The sequence below is a fragment of the Armigeres subalbatus genome, chromosome 3 (genome assembly GCF_024139115.2).
Source record: "Armigeres subalbatus isolate Guangzhou_Male chromosome 3, GZ_Asu_2, whole genome shotgun sequence".
Classification (NCBI taxonomy): domain Eukaryota; kingdom Metazoa; phylum Arthropoda; class Insecta; order Diptera; family Culicidae; genus Armigeres; species Armigeres subalbatus.
Window position 1 is genome coordinate 329,978,495 of NC_085141.1, and position 15,388 is coordinate 329,993,882.

A 15,388-nucleotide genomic window follows, 5' to 3' on the forward strand; every position below is an offset into this window, starting at 1 on the left:
TGAAATATGATCTTCACATGACGAAATATCATATAAACCCGTCGGAAACTATGACGAACGTAACTGTTGAAGGAATGAAGAAAATCCATTTCCGGAGACGAGCCAGCCTCGGGCTGAAAGTCTCTTTAATAAAGACAAAAAAAAAGAGAATCCATCCAGCCGTTTTCGAGTTATGCGGATACGAACACAGACCATTTCATTTTTATTATATAGATTTAGGCTGATACGAATATTTAAAATCTATTTTGTCCCCCCCCCTCGGATTTTTTTGACAAAAAATAATATTTTGAGGGGGTAACAAAATAAAATTCGGATAATTTTGAGGATTTTCAAAACAAACGAGGAGTTTTTTGATTTTTTTCATTTTAATATTTATTTTTTATTATCCCCCCCCCCCCTTGACCTTCCGGAGACCAGTAGGACAAAAAGTTAATTAAATATTTGTAACGGCCTTACTACAAAAAAATAAACTGACTGGGATCATCGAACGTTTTCATTGTGCAAGCTTATCAGCAATTTCTTCGATTTTTTGTCCAGGTTGGCAAGTTTGAGTTCTCAGGTATATAAAACCCGTATCGTAATAAAATTGGATTCTTTCACAACGTTCGATCTTCAGGACAGGTGGTCCAATGATTACAATAATTGTATGGAAACGAAACGGTAGGAATATTTCCGAGGAAGGAATTTAGGACCGATTGGTTGCTTCCTCGCTTTGCGCATCGCGTTTGAAGTTTGTATGGAAATTAGTATGGGAGAACGTATATTTTAGCATTTCTACTACTAGAGGTTTCAGTTCATCGAAAACCAAGTGGCACATTGCGTTAAAGTATAACCCAAAGAATGCCGAAAAACTTTGCTGAAGAAGGCACGTTGCTGGAACGTCCACGAAAAAAGTTATAACGCTTCGAACATTGCTTTGTACATTGATTGCAAAACCTCATGTATACTGCCAGCACTGCCGTACTACGTAGACCAATTATTTAACTGAGTGTTATTTCAAAATAAATGATCTTTTAGGGCTTTAGAGCTAATGGGAGCTATCCGGAATTATTTCACAAAGAAATAAATCCGACAATAAGAAAGATGGGTTTTGCCCTTCGATAACCATAGGTTGTCCGGTAGTGCTGGCAGAAACATTGATTTCTTGCATATGGTTTGAACAATCAATTTTCGAAACGTAATAACATTTTATATTTCTTCAAGCAACTGATTTAGTGAACATGACAAAAATATACGAAATGTCCTTCATGCCAAATGACCCTCCCTTTTGACACTTTTCGCATTTATGCCGAATGACCTTATGCCTACTGACTTTATGCCAATGGCTCGCTCACTAATTGGATGGATGGTCCTATATTAGTAACACTGTAAATTAGGACTTCCAAATATCTGCGTGACAGGTCTTTTGTTGAAAAGGTTTTCATACCCTCACAATGTAGATAATCCTTGAATATAATAATGTAGGGAAAATCTGTGTAAAATGCGTCAGATATATGAAATGCACCACCACATTTTTTTAGTTATCAACCCAAACTTTGCCGGAATATGGAATGCGTCTGAGGCCAATAAACTTTGGTGAGTCCCTACATGGAAAATCTTGGTCAAAATAACTTTATTGAAAATTAAAAAAATGAAATGCATTTTTTTTGTCTTTTTCGTGGTTTTGGGGTTCGTTTCCTCAATGCCTTTTTTTAATTATTTAAAAAAAATCCTCCTTATGGACATCTGAGAAATTGACTCACTTGTATAATAAGACTTACACGAATCTTGTGCAGAAAAGTGTGACAATTTTGACGAAATGTTTTGATGTATTTTGATTATCATTTCTGGGAGGCGTATATTGCCCAGCAACGTTCATTTTGGATGGGTATACACCATTTTAGAATAAAATCGTTTTCTTGCAATATCATTGATTTTCATGAAAATGTTTGAACCATACTATGACTGATATGTTGGATTATCACACGTCGAAAATACAATTTTTCTAATGAAATATTGCCTGATTTTTGGAAAAAAAAACGCCTGTCCAAAAGAGAATCTCTCTTTGTTTACTTTCTCTTTCGATTATTACAAAGCCATATTAACATTTACAACGGATTTTAGAGCAGAGATCTGAAGAAAACAGCTTTTCCTAGAATGCTTAAGTGAAAACTATTCAACAAATATAAAACTAGCCTAGATATTAGCAAAAGTCAGTGCAATGAAAGAGAGTCTCTCATTTGGACATACTACGTTTTCAAAAATCATGCTAGAAATCACCATGAAATTAAGAAGAAAATGCATAGGGGACGCATACTGACCATATTTTTCCTACTTTATTTCAAGCGCAAAAATTAAAATTTTCGATCATTTCTTCATTTTGCAATGAATTATTGGCAGTGACTGATTTTCTATCAATCAGCAATCAGAAATCAGTATGGCGAAAGGCATCTTTGGTTTAATATCTCAAAAATAAGCAATTTAATCGAAAAAATATTTGGTATTTAGGCGTAAAAGATTGCACCTTCCTACATAACTGGTACCAAATAGATTTGCGTAAAAAGTTGCTGATGTTGAGAAAACCTGCGTTAGATGTTTTTCGCCATACAAACTTCAGGTGGTTAACTCATGCTGACTATTTTTAAATGTACGTTAGCGCCTGGATACGGCAGCGGCGGGTAGGAAACCAACCACTGTATGTGATTCATTGTTATCATTATTTATTTTTCATGCAATTGAGTTCTTTTACACCACCATTTGGGCGTTTTTTTGTCATTTAGCATAAAGTCGTTTAGCATAACGCCGTTTGTTATAAAGGTCATTTGTCAAAATGTCGTTTGGCATAGTGGTTGTTTGGCTTAACTCTTTTGGCATAATAGTTGTGCATTCACCAATGTCGGAACTAATGCTGAATATGTTGAGTTCTTAATAATTATCTAATTAATGGCTAAAATTACGGACCTAACTAGAGAAAACACCCGCTTAAATGAGCAACTAGCCGATAGGATTGCTGAAGAAGCTCCTACTCAAGCCCAAGAGGCCCTCGCTATTGATAATATTCCCCCTGTTATTCATAGGTCAGACCCCCTACCCGATTCAGTCACACCCTCCTCCTGGAAAACTATCGTTTCCGACCCCCAGACACCAATCAGTCGAACTTCAGAGAGGTCACCCAAATCGTCGGTTTTCGTAGCCCCTAGAAAACCAAGAGCAAAATAAACCCCCAAAATAGCCAAGGTTTCCTTAGCCAAAGCCATCTATGATTCTAGTATTGCAAGCACTTTGAAGAGAAGCTTAACCAACACATCCCCTGACCTAAAAAAAAGAGAATGGCAACCCTCTTGCCAAGCAAAACCATCATTTCCAACGCCATTGTCAGCAACCCAGTCTCTGCAGTCTCCGACGCGTCATAAAACAACAACGCTACCATCTTCCTTGGTGCCTTAGGATCGGAAGCCATACCCCAACCTTCGGGTCGACTTCGGCACCAGATGGTGCCCTGGACAGTCGGGGCGCCGGTAGACCGGACGCCAAGACCCCACCGGAACGACCAGATTTCCCGATAGTCGAGGCCCCCAAGTGCGGACATCCTTCCCACACCGGAACTGGGGAACACCCCTCGGCGCCGGGGAATAGACGGAAGAGGGACGTCTTATCCCCCTGCAAGTCATATAACAAGCGCATAGTATGAGGTCGCTGATTCTCTGGAGGACTTCGATCGGGACGCTTTGCTGTTCCCCGACGGACGACGACAAGCTTACAAGTAACACCAGCTCCCGACTACTGTCGGAACACTGGACGCTGCGAATACCGCCAGTCTATCTGGGCACCCCAATTTATCCTTTCCGGAAGATAAGTCCAGCCCCCTCAGGTCGCTTTTCGGGCATCCCTTGGACATCAAACCGAGTTATAAGACCCAACAGATGCAGCGTCCTAGACATTTCGGACACTCCAACAAGAGCGATAAGTCCTACAATGTCCAGCAGTCTACTCCGCTCGTTAACCGTGTAACCTCCGGCTCTATGGATCGCTCCCTTGGAGGAAGATACAAGTGGGTTACTAAAGTAGGGGCCAACATCAGGCATTCAGTGGCCTTTTGACTATCTAGAGTTTAACGAGGATACGGGGAGCATGCCAATAAGCGTAGTCAACATGTACCTACCTTGCGGCCCGCTACCCGACATCAGAAACAAGGTGAGTAGCATTATTAACGACTCTCTCTCTCTCCTCTCGTCCTCTTGGGAAACATGAACGCGCACCACCCAGCCTGGGGCGATCTAAGGTTCGATTCCAGTGGTGTCGACTTACTGGAAGCTTTTGAGTCTGCTGACTTGGTGCCTCTTAACCTTCTGTCTGTGCTCAAAAAAACTTACGTTGTCTGTGCTCTGGGGTCAAATTGACCCCAAATTGAAATTGCTATAACTTTTTTATTGTTTGTCCGATTTTGGATTTTAGGGGCTGTTTCGAAACATAATTTAATCATCTTTCAGGTCTTAACCAAAGATTGACTATTGGTGAGCGGGTACATCTCGGTGAGGGGTTTTAGTGAACAAGGGTACAAAAACAGTGATTTTCATGATTGTTTTACTTATATCCGAAAATCTTTCCCATTTTGAATTGCACCTTTTTTAAAAAGATTATGCAGGAAGGCGTGTGCTTCGGCATGAGGCGTTGATGAGTTTAAAACTTGGCCGCCAGGTGGTGGTATATTTGAATTCATTATTTTAGACTACTCAAGATATTCCGATATATAGAATTCTCCTCAGTGTAAATATTCTTATCGTACAAATTTAAAATTTGTTAAAATGGCGTCTTGATCAAAGGCCGTCTAGTGGGAATGGACTGTCTAGTGACGGAAGTAATAATTGGGAATTTTTACAAATAGGCGGCAAATTGGCTAATCTTTGATTACGCGTGTAGACCCAAAGGCCTTAGTTCCAGGGTTTTCTTGAATGACCTAAAACATATTCTGTGAACACATTCTATTATTTGCAGCATCGCTGGAGCAGGTTGAATGCAAAGAAAACTTTTGATGAACTCTACCACAACATTCATGATTGCCAAAAATGCTACAAACCAAAATACATCAGAACTCACATGCAACAAAATACTCAAATATAACAGCTCATTAGTGCCGCATCTTGGAAGAAGTGCTCATTATATTGAGCACTGCTTTGTAGTCCTGGACATCCTGACCAATATTGCCGAATACAACTTGGTTGTAGGTATGAGGGATCTCAAGCTAAAGCAATATTTCAAATATGCAAGAATATTGCAAGTACACTAGCGCCGCCTATTTGTGAATTTCCTAATTATTTATTCCGTCACATGACAGTCTATTCCCACCAGATGAACTTTGTTAAAGACGCCATCTTTACAAATTTCAAATTTGTGCGATAAGAATATTTACGCTGAGGAGAATTCCATATATCGGAATTACTTGAGTAGTCTAAAATAACGAATTCAAATATACCGCCACCTAGCGACCAAGCTCTAAACTAATCAATGCCTCATGTCAAAGGACACGCCTTCCTGCATAACCTTTTTGAAAAAGTGCAGTTCAAAATGGGTAGGATTTCAGATTTAAGTAAAATAAGCATGAAAAATCACTGTTTTTGTACTCTTTTTTAAGAAAAACCCCTCCCCGCGATGTACCCGCCCACCTATAGTCAATCTTTGGTAACGACCTGGAAGATGATTAAATTATCTTTCGAAACAGCCCCAAAAATCCAAAATTGGCCAAACATTAAAAAAGTTATAGCAATTTCAATTTGGGGTCAATTTGACCCCAGAGCACAGACAACGTAAGTACACTTGAAAAAAGTACACTGTGGCGCAAATGTTCAAGATTTTTCAAGCGAATTTGCACCTAGGAGACAGATCTCAGCAAGTTTTACCAAACTACCAAAAATTAGGAGAATCAGTTGAAAACTAAAAAAATGGCAGCCACTCAAAGTGGCCTGGGGTCATATTGACCCCAGAGCACAGACAAAAGGTTAACAACGGTTAACCAACTTTCTTCAACGGCCAATAATGGTCACTGCCCAGTGCCCATGCTTCCCCACCTAACACCTCCCGGAGGTAACGATAGCCGTACAATTCCGCCAACTGGGAAGCCTATGACCACCATCTCCGACGCGCCCTTGAGAATAGCCTTCCATCAACAATGTCTGAATTCGCCCAGGTCGCTTTGTAAGCTGCTGGGACGTCTATACCACAAACCAGCAGCCGACCTGGACGTAAAGCCCTTCGTTAGTGGTCGGACGAAACGCGTCGGGCAGTTAAAGCACGCCCTCCGATTCCTCAGTAGACTTCCCGCTAGTCATCCAAGAAATGTAAGTGCGCTACAAACATACAGAGAAAAACACTACCCAGATACCCTCGGATAGTAACTATTTGGCTCCACTTATCGCGGTAAGTAGGTACCCAACCGAATTCCAGAGGTTCATCATCACCAGATCCTTCTCTCAAGACCCCCCGATCTTTTCGAATTCCTCCTTCAACCTGCCTTTCTCTGCCACCGATGGAATAGGGTATCCGATGATCAAAAACCTCCCCCTTCCCGCTAAAGCCTTATTCCTGGATTTGGTCAACCAAGCCTGATCAGGCCAAATCTTTCCAGACGAATGGCGGCTCAGCCACGCAATCCCAATACCTAAGGATAGCGTCACCTTGCGGGTTGTCGAGGGTCTAGTTAACCGTCGTCTACGCGATAAACTCGAGGCGAATGGATTCGGCTTCCAACAGCATGCCTTACATCCTGGGTACGGAACCGGAGCCTACTTTTCCGGTCTAGGAGATGTCCTTCAAAATGCTTTCGAGGAGGGTGGACACGCTGATTTGGTATCCCTTGACATCTCGAAGGCGTTCAATCGGACCTGGACACCACTAGTTTTGCAGCAACTCAGCGAATGGGGATTTTCGGGCAACATACTGGCATTTGCTCGGAATTTTCTCAAAGGGCGATCATTTCAAGCCTCAATCTCAATGTCTCAAGTCTCAAAGAAATCAATCTTCCGAAATCTACCAGGAGGAAACTGGCGTACCTCAAGGAAGGGTCGGTTCTGCCGGTCACCTTATTTTTGGTCGTCATGAACGGGATCTTTCGCTTCCTACGCCCAACGTTTACGTTTTCATTTATGCCGACGACATCCTATTGGTCTTCGTCGAAGATACACCTGGCCGCACTCGTATTAGAGCGCAATCCGCCGCAAGAGCTGTCCTCCGTTGGGCCACCTCAGTAAGCGGTCACGTATGTCGATGGAGGCATTAACTGAGCCAACTGCCGCACTATGGTCAATTTAATCAAAACCCTTTCTTAAAACAATTTAATTAAAAACGGTGAGCAGAACGGGGTTGGACTTTTCTTCTTCGTAGGGTTTCCCGTGGAGGTTTTTCCGATTATCATCTTTCTGCTTCTTCCTCTTCATGCAACATCAATCTTTCTGCTTCTTCCTCTTCATGCAACATCAAAGCGCCAATTGAAGGAGACCGGATTCAGCGCGCGGTGACCAGCGTCCGTCTCCCACCAGTTGCCACTGGCCAGGATCCACCGGCATGGAGCTACGAGCTGGCACTCCTCCATAGCCAATATTAATAACTCCATCGCTTCAAGAGAGGAGGCAATTCGGAGGCTCTTCGTAGGTCGGTGGCTGAGTTCCTAAACACGGAGTACATGAACCATGAACATTGCTTCACCAACGGCTCCGTTTCAAGGCAAGGTGTCGGCTTAGGAGTCACTCGTAACCTAACAATGACAAATAGTCTTCCCAAGCAATGCAGCATATTTTCGCGGCCCTACTTATCGCTGCCCAACATCCTCCGTTATACCTATCATAATTTTGATTGACTCCGTTGGTGCAATCGCTGCGCTTCAAAGCGATCACCCAAGACACCCATAGATTCAGAATATTCTCGTCCATGTACAATAATCGACAACCTTCACGCGGATCCCGGGGACATTGTGGAGTGCCAAGGAATGTTTCAGCTGATAATCTAGCAGGTGTCGGTCACAAGGTCAGCGTTTTACCACTTCAGCTCCCCTGGATGATGCCAAATCCTGGATTAAAAAAATCGTCGGTCAGGATTGGGAGAACCAGTGGGTGGCCTCCAATTTCAGGCAGCTACGGAAGATTAAGGGGTCAACTCTGGAACAACATGCCCAGCCACAGGGATCAACAGATCATCTCCCGTCTTCGCACCGACCACACCCGTTTTTCGAATAACTTCGGTGGTAGTCCATTTCGGACTGTTTGCGAAATATGTGGGGTGTTGAATTCAGTCGAACATGTGATTTGTGTGTCAGAAGTTCAACGCTCCCCGATCCAGCTACGGAATCCCCTCTAGTTTCCGAGACGCTTTGGCTGATGATATCACCAGCCTAGCACCCTCATATGCTTCTTCAAAGACGAAGGGCTATATCAACAAAATTAGTTGCCATCTTGGGCCTCCCGAGCGCCTCAATACGTATATAAGTTCCACCACCAGAAGCAAACGGGCTTCCACAGGTATTTTTTCATGGTTTTTAAAACAAACCCCGCTGATTACTGATCAAATAGAAATTGATTACTGCTGGAAGGGTGTTTTTCAACTGGATGGGATTGAACTGTTCGGAAGTAAGCTTTCTCAGTCTGAAGTATTAAAACGATGGTTTATTTACCTGCCCGACGTTTTGGCCGATGGGTTGTGGCCTTTTTCAAGGGTCGTATAGTTTATCGTCTATCGTAAATTATTGTAAACCACGTTCGATCAGTTGTGGATAGGGTGTTTTTCATGCTTGCTTTTTGTAATTTTTTGAAAAAATGGTTTTAAACGGGGTTTGTTTGTTAACATACAACAACTGTAACTGCTATTTCCTGCTATTTCAAAAGCTCAAAAGCATTGGATGTTTGCATGGTAATGCATTTTCTCGTTTTAAAGCAAGGGAAGATATGATTCCTTCTTCCGTAGGCAAGTATTTGGCAAGAATAGATATGATTTCTTTCCTCAATTCGGGCCTTTGCTTGGTTCAAGGAAATAGCCGATATGATATCTTCTTTGAAAGAATTCATTTGCCTGGCAGCAGACTTCTTTATATTCATGCATTCGCTCTAAAGGAAAGGGCAGATTCCTTTTTTTTTTCAAATCAGACATTTGCTCGGTTTAAGGTAAAGAAGATTCAAACCCTTCTTTCAAAGTATTTGCCCGGCAGCAGTCAACTGCAAATATGTGTCCTTGTTCCAATTCACGCATTTGCTCGGTTTAAGGCAAAAGAAGATATGATCCCTTCTTTGAGGGATGGATTCTTCCTTCAGAGAGACGATATAATTCTTTCTGTCAATTCAGGAATTTGCTCGGATTGAGAAAAGGGAAAGTCAGACATTTGCTTACCCGAGCAGCACACATATTAAACATGGATGACAGTAAACTTATATATTCAGTCACAAATAAGTTGCTGCAACCAGATTCGCTTGACTTGTGTTGCTTGGGTAGTTCAAGGCAAGGGACGATTTAAACGCTTCTTTCAATTCACACATTTGCTTCGTGGCAAAGTGGTCCATGGATAGATCAGATGATGCATGATGATGGTGGTGCATTTATTGGAAAAATTTGCCGAGGAAATTCCGAAATGTGCATAAAATGTTGAGATATTTTTCATAATTTAACAAACTCCTGGCATTACCTTTAAAAATTCCCGGCAATCAAATGCAATAATATATTGCTCCGCCGATTTACTCCGTCACCGGCTACAATGACTCCCGGCGTGAAAACGCCGCCGACGACGGTTCATGTACCAGCGGATACGACTATATGATTTCTTATTACAATTGAGACAAACGACCATGACGCCAAATGGCCATTATCCTAAACGACTGTAACCCAAACGGGGTACAATCTTGCAGTACATTATTGTGATATGTAGCGAGTTTTGCAAATTTTTCATCTGCACTTTAAAATGTTTCAGCATTTTGACAAAATCCAAAGATTGTTATTTTATTTTGTTTTATTTTAATTTTAGATAAAATTAAACAACAGTGTTTTGATTTTGTCAAGACTGAAAAGCCATCTCCGAAACATTAAACTACAGTCGAAAAATAAAAATATATTGGTAGAAGCATCGAAAAATCTTAAGGGGTGCATATTGGGCCATCCTCCCGCGAGTTGATATAAAAAGTTTTCCCATTCCGATAGATCAGACGCCTTCGTGACTTTTTTTGTTAATTTTCTTTACTGTGCTTAAGCACAGCACATGTTTACGAAATGAACAAATTTGTTTTATTTTTGCGAAAAAGAATCCACGTGAATCCGCCTTCATGACTGTAACCTACAGCTACGAAGTATAGCGCGCCTCCACACCATACTGTGTACACTGTAGGTACATACAAACTTTCCACACTAAAAAGTTAAATGTGCACGCTTGGTGTGTGGGATTCTAAAATCTGTTAGCAATTGGGCGGTCTGCTTTTATGAGTTTTATGGTAACAGAATGTTACCACTTTTTTCAGTTAGTTGTGTTTGTTACGTTGATAGATTATATGTATTAGAATTTGTTTGGCTTTCGCCTGTAGGTTTGACCGCCAATATTTGTATCTATCACTTGTGAAACGTATCTAACATAAGAATTACACATTTCGCATTTCTGTTGGGGTACAAGATTTTCATTCTATTAGGCACTTCACCCTCATTTTAGAACATTCTCAGCGTTATTTAACGGTGAATCAAGAAACCGTAAGCAGAAACAATTTTCATCGCATGTTGCTGCGGTTGTCCTTATTCCAACTGTCGCCTTTTATGACACATAACAGCAGTAGGCATCGACTGACTATGCTGCAAAGCCAAGAGAACAAGAGAAAGAGAGAGGCATGTAGTAGGCCATGCTACACGGTCTCGGAAATGGTGGGCACCCAAATGGCACATCGGGATATCGGTTCACGTGTACCCGCATTAGCTGCTTGGTGGGCCACGATGAATGTTCACTTCAGACGGCGATGGCGACGACGACGACGACGACGACGACTAGGACAACTAGGACGCAAAGCAACTAGGACCGAAGGAACGAACCGAACGGAACATGCCAGCAGGGTGGGGGCACCGAGCCACAGGAATATAGGGAACAGAGCACTGCGGCAAGCGGGGTTTAATGCAGAGATCAAGTAGTGTCAGCAGCATTCGGGGCGCCAAAGAAAATCGATATCCTCATGCGAGTGAGTGTATGCCCGCTGCTGTGCTTTCGAGGATGCCTGCCTGACCTCTCTCCGTTCGCATACATTCACAACGGGAAAATGACAACAGTGCGGAGAAAAGGTCCAACCTCGGGTTGCCAGATGTTCCGGGTTGTCCGTAGTTAAACCTGAATGGTATTCAAAAGGAGTTCAACCATAGATATAATTATTATAATTATATGGTTAAACCTATATGAGGCACCATAAGTAAAATGAAATTCTTCAAATTGTTCAAACCACGTATATTTGATTTCGTGATGATTAACAGCCAGACTACAAACTCTATCATTTGACGTCCAAGAATATGAAAGCTGATAATTTAAATTGACTACTATGGGACTTTTTTAATCACTTCATCGACATTCGAAATAAATTTTAAACGCATTGATGCAAGAAAAAAAAACATTAAAAAAAATCAGTTATTTTCCATGAACAATACACGCTTTAAAAAAGGTAATTTATTTTATTGCTTTTTTATATAAAAAAAATATGGTTGTTTTCATAATTTATATCGATTTATACTGGAAAACTTTTAAGAAAATATCAAATTCACATGATAAAAAAGAGTTATTTATTATTAAAATAGTTTTATCAAACACTTCGGGTTCCGGCTGTTTTTTTTAATTTCTCTTATATAACGCTTCTTTCTAGTACTGGATCTTGTGGCATTGATGGGTCTGATAGCAATATGTATATTGTATAATCTTGATTTGGTGGCAACAACGAGCTAAATGACCAACAATCCCACAAATACTTCTGATCTTTTGCTGAGCAATCATCCTCTTGGAAGCGATAGCGTGTATTACAGCGGCGGCATCTCTCCTGCTTGTACCTTTTCAACGTATCTCCAGGAGGGCTCTCAAATAAGTCGACTCAAGTACGAGACATTGAAGACGACTTTACTGTTGAGGTCTAAATACGTATCTGTCAAACGTACAATCAAGTGGTGAAATCAAATGGAATTGTATGGAATTGTATGAACTTGTCTTGTGACAAGCTCTCAAATACGTCATTTCGTTTTCGATTGAAGGTGTCAATTTTCAAGATTTTTTCTTCCGATAAGCCTTGAAGATCACTTAATCCACACTGATCCAACTGGTAGGTACTGCAGCGATTCATGGACACAAGCATTAGCAATAATCAGAAAAAATATTTTAAGCTCTTTTTAGTGGAATGTATTCAACCGTCAAAGACGAGCTTAGTACTCTCCATTTAATTCCACCAATTATTATAATTGGTGGAATTAAATGGAGAGTACTAAACTCGTCTTAGACGGTTTAGCAATAACTTCATCCAACGGTAAAACGTTTTTTTTTTGTTTGTCCGCAGACGAAAAGCCAATTTTATAACATTCTCAGCTGGTTGTGGAAAAGCTTGACGGAAGTTCTGCCACTGGAATGCTATCGAGACCCGAGGAATTATTTCTCAGTTATTCAGTGTTTGAGCAGCTTGATGGTTACGGTTTCCAATTATATGATCGTCATTCGCTTCCACTTGATCTATGAGCCTTCGAATATCTGATCTGTCAAAACAATTCCAGTGTTTTAAATTTGACATCATGGATTTGAATGTCTCTCCTTGAGCTTGAGCTTGATTGACTGCTCGTAGTTGCTACTCCATTATGACTAGATCAGCTGTTCTTGCACAGGGAACCAACAGATGTTTGCTTGAGACTAGCACACATCTTCAATGTACAAGCACTGGTGATCTCATTTGTTAGGTCATACTGACGCCTGTCACGTCAGAATGCAAGTCAATGTAGGGAAGGGGGAGGAAATGATGATGCAATCACTCGCCCACTGAAAGCCGAATATACCTCTGCACTTGCCACGAGTTCATGCGGAATTTGTTGGATTTTTTGGGTTAGGTTCGAGAGGCAGAGGTCCGTCTTGGTTAACGAGCTGCCAATGTGGGAGAAAGCAATTGACGGAATTTCTAATTGGATGTAGGAAACGAGCTCTATAGTTCATTTCCAATTCTAGCCGATTACTGTTAGAATACTCAAGTTGAAGGTGTAGGAATAGTAATGGAAACGGTATGGAAGTCTATTTCCAGTTCTAGCGATAGCTAGAACATGAGAAATATAGAGAATGATACAAAGTAGGACAATGGAACGGACCTGGGATTGAACCCACGACCTCCTGCGTATAAGGCATAAGCAGTAGCCATATGACTACCAAGCCCGCTATTTGAATGTCTCTCCTGACTAAAAACTGCTTCCGCCATTCTTTCCAATAAACTGCGACGCTTCCTTCCGCATTCTCGACAAACGGCAGGATAAGTGGGTTGACCTAATCTATATACATAATCTATATAGGGTAACCGTACCCTTAGTGGAGGTAGCACCAATAGTGAAGGTAGTGGGGTTTTAATGAGATTTATCATAATTATACACTTTACGATGATTTCAGTTGATGCGTCGTGCTTTAAATATCCTGTTAAATGCAACTTATCCTAGGATTTCACTTGAAAAACTATTGAAAACAATCATTTTCCTTAATAAAATTGACTCCCTTGCACCTATAGTGGTGCAACTGTACCAATAGTGGCAAGCTCCATAAGAAATCAATGGATAGCACCACTATAGGAACCAAAATTATTTTTTACCGCCACTAAAGGAACAGTGTACCCATTAGTGGTGCAAGCAATATTTTGTAGTTGTTGATGTTAAATTACACCAATCACATTTTTATTAGCAAATTTATGAGTTTATCAATTGGATAAGATATTATAACGGTAAATTTCCAATAAGGCCGATACAAATATTTAAAATCCATTTTGTCTCCCCCCCTCGGATTTTTTTCGCCAAAAAAATAATATTTTGAGGGGGCAACAAAATAAAATTCGGATAATTTTGAGGATTTTCAAAACATTCTTTAACAAATCCGAGTAGTTTTTTGATTTTTTTCATTTAATATTTATTTTTTATTATCCCCCCCCTTGAACTTTCGGAGACTAGTAGGACAAAAAGTCAATTAAATATGTACAATGTACCAATGTACAAAAAAAAGAATTTCTGTCTGTCTGACCCTTACAGAGTCGGACCGAATAGATCTTCGTGAAATTTAGTATGCAGAGGTTTTTGGTCCCGGGGAAGGTTCGTAAGATGGTTCGAGACCCCTCCCCCCTTTGGAAAGAGGGGCTCCCATACATGTGAAAAACCAATTTCTTCATAATTCGAGAATTATTCAAGCAAATGGAACCAAATCCGGCATGTGGAGGTTTTGGAAGGGAAGATATGCTTCGGTTTGCAACTCCTCCCCTTCTGGGGGCTTCCCATACAAATGAAGCATACCTTTCTGCATACATCGAGAACTAATCAGAAAATAAATCAATTTTAGGCGAAACGAAGTTCGTTTGGTCTGCTAGTATTAATTTTTTTTTTATGAGAACTTTTTTTGAGCTTTTACTGGAATGTCTCTAAGAGTGTCTACAGTTCCTTTTAATTCCACCACTTGATTGTACCTTTAACAGATACGTATTTAGACCGGCTTTAGTGTCTCGTACGTAAGTCGAGTCAAGTCGGCCGAAATACGTATCTGTCAAAGGTACAATCAAGTGGTGGAATTAAATGGAATTGTACGAACTCGTCTTATAACAAGAACTGATTTTTTCAATTCAACTATGCCCAATGGTACCTTCAAACCACTATCAGTTCGTTCCCGAATTTCTTTGTCAAACTTGACCCAATGATGTTAATGATATATGGTCGGGGTTCTGCCAAAATGCACCAAGCGGCTTATTGACTGACTTGTGATATTTTGATCGTAAAAGTAAAACGGAAATCATTTCATATCAATTCATCCATACATTAGTTGTGGGATATCCTTATAGTTAAGAGGTAGTGGGAAGTCCATTACGATTTTTAATCAATTAAATCTGCTAAATGAAAGCTTGGGCAGAAAAATGGGTTATTTTTTGTTGGCGCTTGGTGCGCTTTGGCAGAACCCCGGCCATATGTAATTAACGGAAAACTATTGATATTTAAAATAAATGAAAAGACATCAAAATTTTTGGAGTGATTCCTTGTACTTAAAAATTTGGGAATCTCATCCATTCATATCATTCGTAGATCAAATGATATCCAACAGCAAAGCAACATAATTCGGAAGAGTTATCCATTTAGCGGCGAGCAAATAGGTCGTATACAGAAAAGTTATTGTTACTTCGATTCAAAGGAAAATATTCGTTTTCATACGACTAAGAGA

General features: G+C 40.6%; 2 protein-coding genes across 15 annotated transcripts in view; both read right to left on the bottom strand.

The window, feature by feature from the left end:
- Positions 1-15,388, bottom strand: part of LOC134225629 (sodium channel protein para) — a 499,821-nt gene that overhangs the window by 471,214 nt on the left and 13,219 nt on the right. The window lies entirely within an intron of this gene.
- Positions 3,403-15,388, bottom strand: part of LOC134222725 (uncharacterized protein K02A2.6-like) — a 32,128-nt gene continuing 20,142 nt past the window's right edge. The window contains exon 3 of the mRNA XM_062701888.1: positions 3,403-3,639. Within this exon, the coding sequence (XP_062557872.1) occupies positions 3,403-3,639 (237 nt within the window). The remainder of the gene's footprint in view (positions 3,640-15,388) is intronic.